The 7853-nt window shown below is 43.6% G+C and overlaps 1 protein-coding gene across 1 annotated transcript in view; it reads right to left on the bottom strand.

The window, feature by feature from the left end:
* Window positions 1-6857: 6857 nt before the first annotated feature.
* The window catches only part of LOC132874124 (zinc finger protein 569-like), a 65453-nt gene continuing 64457 nt past the window's right edge, over window positions 6858-7853 (bottom strand). Inside the window, exon 4 of the mRNA XM_060910057.1 lies at window positions 6858-6994. Within this exon, the coding sequence (XP_060766040.1) occupies window positions 6942-6994 (53 nt within the window). The 3' untranslated portion in view covers window positions 6858-6941. The remainder of the gene's footprint in view (window positions 6995-7853) is intronic.

The following is a 7853-nucleotide window of genomic DNA, read 5'->3' as shown; positions in this document are numbered from 1 at the left end:
CTCACCGGGGACGGGGCTCGAACCCGGACCTTCTTGCTGTGAGGCAACAGCGCTAACCACTACACCACCGTGCCGCCCTACGAATTGCATTTTAAGTTGTAACTTTATACACCTAAGGATTGGTGCGCTCACAGAATAATCATCTCATTCCCATCTCATTATCTCTAGCCGCTTTATCCTTCTACAGGGTCGCAGGCAAGCTGGAGCCTATCCCAGCTGACTACGGGCGAAAGGCGGGGTACACCCTGGACAAGTCGCCAGGTCATTACAGGGCTGACACATAGACGCACAGCCATTCACACTCACATTCACACCTACGGTCAATTTAGAGTCACCAGTTAACCTAACCTGCATGTCTTTGGACTGTGGGGGAAACCGGAGCACCCGGAGGAAACCCACGCGGATACGGGGAGAACATGCAAACTCCGCACAGAAAGGCCCTCGCCGGCCCCGGGGCTTGAACCCAGGACCTTCTTGCTGTGAGGCGACAGCGCTAACCACTACACCACCGTGCCGCCCCCGTAATAAAACATCATGCAAAATATTTGATCGCCGTCGTAACTCCATTTTCCGCGTACCCAAAACCAATACGCTCGTGTGTTTTGATCTAAACGGAAAGCCTCAGGTACCAAAAGTAGTAACTTAAAATCACTACGCTATATAAAAATTTAGTTATTTTGTTTTTTAAAACGAAAGCTGAAAGTTAGGTCTAGAATATGTTTCTTACAGAATATGTTACGATGGTAGCTGGGTACTACCATTGTAACTACCACTGTACCATCCAATATTTTGCAACCATGGGCGGCACGGTGGTGTAGTGGTTAGCACGGTCGCCTCACAGCAAGAAGGTTCCGGGTTTGAGGCCGGCGATGGCCTTTCTGTGTGGAGTTTGCATGTTCTCCCCGTGTCCGTGTGGGTTTCCTCCGGGTGCTCCAGTTTCCCCCACAGTCCAAAGACATGCAGGTTAGGTTAACTGGTGACTCTAAATTGACCGTAGGTGTGAATGTGAGTGTGAATGGTTGTCTGTGTCTATGTGTCAGCCCTGTGATGACCTGGCGACTTGTCCAGGGTGTACCCCGCCTTTCGCCCGTAGTCAGCTGGGCTAGGCTCCAGCTTGCCTGCGACCCTGTAGAACAGGATAAAGCGGCTACAGATAATGAGATGAATGAGAAAGCTGAAAGTTAGGTATAGAATATGTTTCTTACAGAATATGTTACGATGGTAGCTGGGTACTACCATTGTAACTACCACTGTACCATCCAATATTTTGCAACCATGGGCGGCATGGTGGTGTAGTGGTTACCACGGTTGCCTCACAGCAAGAAGGTTCCGGGTTTGAGGCCGGCGATGGCCTTTCTGTGTGGAGTTTGCATGTTCTCCCCGTGTCTGCGTGGGTTTGCTCTGGTTTCCCCCACAATCCAAAGACATGCAGTTAGGTTAACGTGGGGCGGCCTTGGGCTGAGGTGCCCTTGAGCAAGGTACCTAACCCCTGACCTCTCCCTGGGCGCTCTAGTGTGGCTGCCCACTGCTTTGGGTGTGTGTTCACTGTGCTTGAAGTGTGCATGTGACAAAGCTTTCTTTCTTTCTTTCTTTCTTTCTTTCTTCTTAGCTGGTCTTGCATGAATTTCTGAGCTATAAAATGAGTCGTGGTCTATTTTTTACCGTAGCGTGTTATTTGTGTGCGGGGAAGGACACACATTAACAATTTGCATGTGTAGAATGGAATTTTCCACTCCAACAGTTAGAAGTTGATCATGCTTCCATTTGCGGTCTTTCTGTTACGCGAGTGATCTGTTCGGACGTTATCACTGAAAAGGTGAGTTTTGACAGTTTTATTTTGTTTTAGTCTTGCAGTATAAGGCAATAGAATGTTTCTTTTTCATCTGCTCTTGCGACAAGGCTTTCGCAGATAGCTTTTCGCAGACAGTTGTAATTTATCGTTGAGCGGGGAGTAATAGGCGTGCGCGATGTTATTCACCACCACAACGCAAGGGGGCACGAAGTCACGAAATCGCTAGGAGTAGTTGGTGGGTGTGGTTAGTGGAGTGTTTATCTTCTGGTTACTTATAATGACTAGAACTGGAGTCGTATAGATGTACGTACTTCCTCACTTCCTCGATCAACCGCTCTTCGTGCTGCTCCATCTTCGCTCGTGTTTTTAAAAATGGCGGTCGTGAAAACAAACCAAACCAGGAAAGAAGGGAAGCGGAAGTGCGTGTACAGCGGATGTAGAGTGGACCAATCAGAGCCCTCTTGTCTGCGAGGCTTCTGCGGTGGTCACAATTTTTGGGAGGTGCGCGCAGAGCGTCTGCGAAGGTGGGGGGGCTACGCAGACACCATCTGCGACACCGTCTGCGAGGACTGCGTTGTCAGCATAAATTGGCCTTTACTTTCATATTTCGTAGTGTTTGCATATTTTTGGCCAATATTTTGCAACCATGGTCAATTTAGATCAAACTTTTGATAGAATCTACGGCCAGTCATTTTACCCCACCCCTGCTCTGTCTGGTGCGCCATAGCAGAGACCCGCGCGACCTTCAGCCAGCACAGTCGCTGTTCTTTTACCACCGCTGTTATTCTCATCTTTCCAGTGTGTTCTTGATTTTTCCATTCAATATTTTCACTCATCTGTGAAGGAGGGGCTTTAATTCTTCATGATGGAGTTATTTTATATGGAAATCAATTTTACAAAAGCATTTGAATTGTAATCAAAAAAATTTTCCACAGTGGAGGCCAGATAAAGCAAGATGCTATCTTTATTCTTATTAAACATGACAAAAGAAACATTGAGTGTTGGGTAAATGCAAAAAAACCCAGTAAAATTAGAAAATATATTTTTTGACCATAATGTCCCAAATGAGAGACCAGTTTCTGAGACGGACCCAGAAGCTATTTCAACAGTTAACAGGGACGAATGTAAAATGGGCTGTTCAACAAGCACATACAGGCGTGATGGGCACTTGGGTGTCCGTATACTTTTGGCCCTATAGTGTTTATGATATCTGCATTAATAGTGCCATCCGTCATGGCTTTTCACAGAATTGCTGGTTATCAATGAACTCAGTGACCTACACCCATCCACCTGCTGTTTTATGCAGTTCCTCGAATCAGCCAATCCCTTGCCAGCAGCACAATACATCAAATCATGCAGCTACAAATCAAGAGCTTCAGTTAATGTTCACAATGTTCAAACATCAGAATGGGGAAAAAAAATTGTGATCTCAAAGTGTGACTTTCTTTCACTCTGGGACGGGTGTCGGTTTGGGCCAGATGGACTGAGTATTTCAGAAACTGCTGATCTCCTGGGGTTTTCACACACGACAGTTTGTAGGAGTTGACACAGAATGGTGCGAAAAATAAAAAACATTTGAGTTGAGTGAGCAGTGACAGTTCTGTGGGTGGAAACAAACGTCTTGTTGATAAGAGAGGTCAGAAGAAAATGGCCAGATTGGTTTGAGCTGCCGGGCAGCACGGTGGTGTAGTGGTTAGCACTGTCGCCTCACAGCAAGAAGGTTCTGGGTTCAAGCCTAGCAGCCGGCAGGGGCCCTTCTGTGCGGAGTTTGCATGTTCTCCCCGTGTCTGCGTGGGTTTCCTCTGGGTGCTCCGGTTTCCCCCACAGTCCAAAGACATGCAGGTTAGGCTAACTGGTGGCTCTAAATTGAGCGTAGGTGTGAATGGTTGTCTGTCTCTATATGTCAGCCCTGTGATGACCTGGCGACTTGTCCAGGGTGTACCCCGCCTTTTGCCTGTAGTCAGCTGGGATAGACTCCAGCTTGCCTGCGACCCTGTAGGACAGGATAAGCGGCTACAGATGATGGATGGATGGATAGTTCGAGGTGCCAGGAAGGATATACCATCCACTATCTGTAGCCGCTTATCTTGTCCTACAGGGTCGCAGGCAAGCTGGAGCCTATCCCAGCTGACTATGGGCGAGAGGTGGGGTACACCCTAGACAAGTTACTCGTTTATCGCAGGGCTGACACATAGACAAACAACCACTCACATTCACACCTACGGTCAATTTAGAACCACCAATTAACCTAACCTGCATGTCTTTGGAATGTTGGGGAAACCGGAGGAAACCCACACAGACACGGGGAGAACATGCAAACCCCACACAGAAAGGCCCTCGCCGGCCACCAGGCTCGAACCCAGGATCTTCTTGCTGTGAGGCAACAGTGCTAACCACTACATAACCATACCGCCCAGAAGGATATACAAAGTAATCAAATATACTATGCACTGAGAGGCTCTGGTTGAAATTATGGATTCTCTCAGGTGACTGGTATAGTACTATTCTGTGAGGGGCACAGCTCCGAAGTAAATAGTACTATGCCATTCACAAAAGACAATATGTAATTACTGGTGCCTCTCAGCGCATGGTATATTAGAATAAAAATCAATCTACATTCACTGGATATGAGCAATAACATGCTCTGATAGCCTAGTAGTAGAGTACGCAATCAGCTCATATACTGTGAGTAGAGAAAAACAACATGGCAGAGCGTGTCGCTGAACCAACCGAGGACGATATAAAAACTCCACTTGAAAATAAAACCCCCCAAAATACAAAAAAAGCAACAAAATATGGAATAAAAGTGTCTGATGGTAAGAACGTATCTTTTTAATTTTTCACAAATTTTGCCAGTTTGTTCACATTCTAAGCAGAAATTATTTTATCAGATGATGTTTTGTATAAAGTTTTTATTTATTGAATTTGAAAAAAAATATATAAATGCTCAATTTCTCAAAATCCAGTGAATGTGGATAGAATAAAACAGTTATTCCATTCAATCTCATCGTACATAGTTTATAGCCGACTCGGTGCTATGAGCCTCGTCGGGTATCAGGTCAGGTACGACTTGATTTCGTTGAAGAACTTAAATATCCCTCATCAAAAAATTCCAAACTAAAAGTGTTGAGATTGAATCTCGGCATAAACTCACTGGAGGCAGCCATATTTGTTGTTTATGTTGGAGCGACCTTCGACCTGTGCATGTGCAATGTACCATGCTCGCTAGGCATGATCATGATACATAGATCCATACACAGAAATGCTCACGGAGCCATAACTGAGACTCGAGTCGGCCGTATAGCTTGAAATTGTGATGTCAGTTCATGGTATATCCAGGATATACCTTCACTGACTAAAACCATATCCATTTTTTTTCTTTTTGACATCACAAGATACATTGCTTAATCAATGGCAGAACTACAGTGGTGCTTGAAAGTTTGTGAACCCTTTAGAATTTTCTATATTTCTGCATAAATATGACCTAAAACATCATCAGATTTTCACACAAGTCCTAAAAGTGGATAAAGGGAACCCAGTTAAACAAATGAGACAAAAATATTATGCTTGGTCATTTATTTATTGAGGAAAATGATCCAATATTACATATCTGTGAGTGGCAAAAGTATGTGAACCTCTAGGATTAGCAGTTAATTTGAAGGTGAAATTAGAGTCAGGTGTTTTCAATCAATGGGATGACAATCAGGTGCAAGTGGGCACCCTGTTTTATTTAAAGAACAGGGATCTATCAAAGTCTGATCTTCACAACACGTGTTTATGAAAGTGTATCATGGCACGAACAAAGGAGATTTCTGAGGACCTCAGAAAAAGTGTTGTTGATGCTCATCAGGCTGGAAAAGGTTACAAAACCATCTCTAAAGAGTTTGGACTCCACCAATCCACAGTCAGACAGATTGTGTACAAATGGAGGGAATTCAAGACCATTGTTACCCTCCCCAGGAGTGGTCGACCAACAAAGATCACTCCAAGAGCAAGGCGTGTAATATTCAGCAAGGTCACAAAGGACCCCAGGGTAACTTTTAAGCAACTGAAGGCCTCTCTCAAATTGGCTAATGTTAATGTTCATAAGTCCACCATCAGGAGAACACTGAACAACAATGGTGTGCATGGCAGGGTTGCAAGGAGAAAGCCACTGCTCTCCAAAAAGAACATTGCTGCTCGTCTGCAGTTTGCTAAAGATCACGTGGACAAGCCAGAAGGCTATTAGAAAAATGTTTTGTGGATGGATGAGACCAAAGTAGAACCTTTTGGTTTAAATGAGAAACGTTATGTTTGGAGAAAGGAAAACACTGCATTCCAGCAGAAGAACCTTATCCCATCTGTGAAACATGGTGGTGGTAGTATCATGGTTTGGGCCTAGTTTGCTGCATCTGGACCAGGACGGCTTGCCATCATTGATAGAACAATGAATTCTGAATTATACCAGCGAATTCTAAAGGAAAATGTCAGGACATCTGTCCATGAACTGAATCTCAAGATTAGGTGGGTCATGCAACAAGACAACGACCCTAAACACACAAGTTGTTCTACCAAAGAATGGTTAAAGAAGAATAAAGTTAATGTTTTGGAATGGCCAAGTCAATGTCCTGACCTTAATCCAATTGAAATGTTATGGAAGGACCTGAAGCAAGCAGTTCATGTGAGGAAACCCACCAACATCCCAGAGTTGAAGCTGTTCTGTACGGAGGAACGGGCTAAAATTCCTCCCAGCCGGTGTGCAGGACTGATCATCAGTTACTGGAAACATTTAGTTGCAGTTATTGCTGCACAAGGGGGTCACAACAGATACTGAAAGCAAAGGTTCACATACTTTTGACACTCACAGATATGTAATATTGGATCATTTTCCTCAATAAATAAATGACCAAGTATAATATTTTTGTCTCATTTGTTTAACTGGGTTCTCTTTATCTACTTTTAGCACTTGTGTGAAAATCTGATGATGTTTAGGTCATATTTATGCAGAAATAGAGAAAATTCTAAAGGGTTCACAAACTTTCAAGCACCACTGTATTTTATGTCACGTGAGCCAACCTTGGCCAATCCCTGCACATAAATTTTTTGATGAGGGATATAATAACTCATATCATCACTCTTTACAACCGTGGTGAGCAGAAAAGCATCATCTTCAACAGCAGAAGACCACACTGGGTTCCACTCCTGCCAGCCAAGAACAGGAATCTTAAAATCAAGAACAAGTTCCTATTAAAGTGGCTAGTGAGTGTATAAACACAGGGATTTGAGAATCTTTCATAATGCATATATACTACGCAAATACCATTGAGACTGCTCACTGACATTAAAATCTTACTGTAATTGAAGCCAAGCATGAAGTAAAATTTGACAAATTCTGTCAAATGTGCCATTTATCAGAATCTTGTTGACTATATTGCGAAAACAAGATCATGTTGAAAAACATTTATTTGATAAGAACAAGGAGACGCTTTTCTCATACTATCTAGATGTTTTCTTGCAATCCTAAGATGCTGATGGGATTTTTGTCCCCTCGCTTCCAGACAGGAAATAATGAACATTTTACTTGAATTCACAAGTAGAATATTTTAAAATGTTTTAGTACAGTTTTCTCCCAGTAAGTTATGAATCCTTGTTTTATCATATTTTATTTTCATACTAAATACTTGAATACTCAGGGGCTAGCAGGAGGCACAGATTACATAGGAGCATTTACCAGACATGTGGACTCGAGTCATGTGACTTGGACTCGAGTCAGACTCGAGTCACCATTTTGATGACTTGAGACTTGAAATCCCTAGATGAGGAATGACTTGCAACTCGACTCGGACTTGCACGCTGTTGACTCGAGACTTGACTTGGACTTGACAGTTTTAGCTTGCAATGACTTGGCGTATCAGGTATAAATATTCTCCCCCCCCTCGATTTTGAATCCAAGTACACTCGTTATTATTTGAATGCGGTGTAGCTCCTTGTCCTAGGCTACGGCAGCTCAATCCACTAGCACTAGGTGTCACTCAAGCACTTCAACTGGTTCAAATGAAAAACCAAACGGTGATGGGCAACG

The sequence above is a fragment of the Neoarius graeffei genome, chromosome 26 (assembly GCF_027579695.1).
Source record: "Neoarius graeffei isolate fNeoGra1 chromosome 26, fNeoGra1.pri, whole genome shotgun sequence".
In the NCBI taxonomy this organism is placed as follows: domain Eukaryota; kingdom Metazoa; phylum Chordata; class Actinopteri; order Siluriformes; family Ariidae; genus Neoarius; species Neoarius graeffei.
Note: the sequence above shows the minus strand (reverse complement) of the source record. Positions and strands in the feature narration are given on the sequence as shown.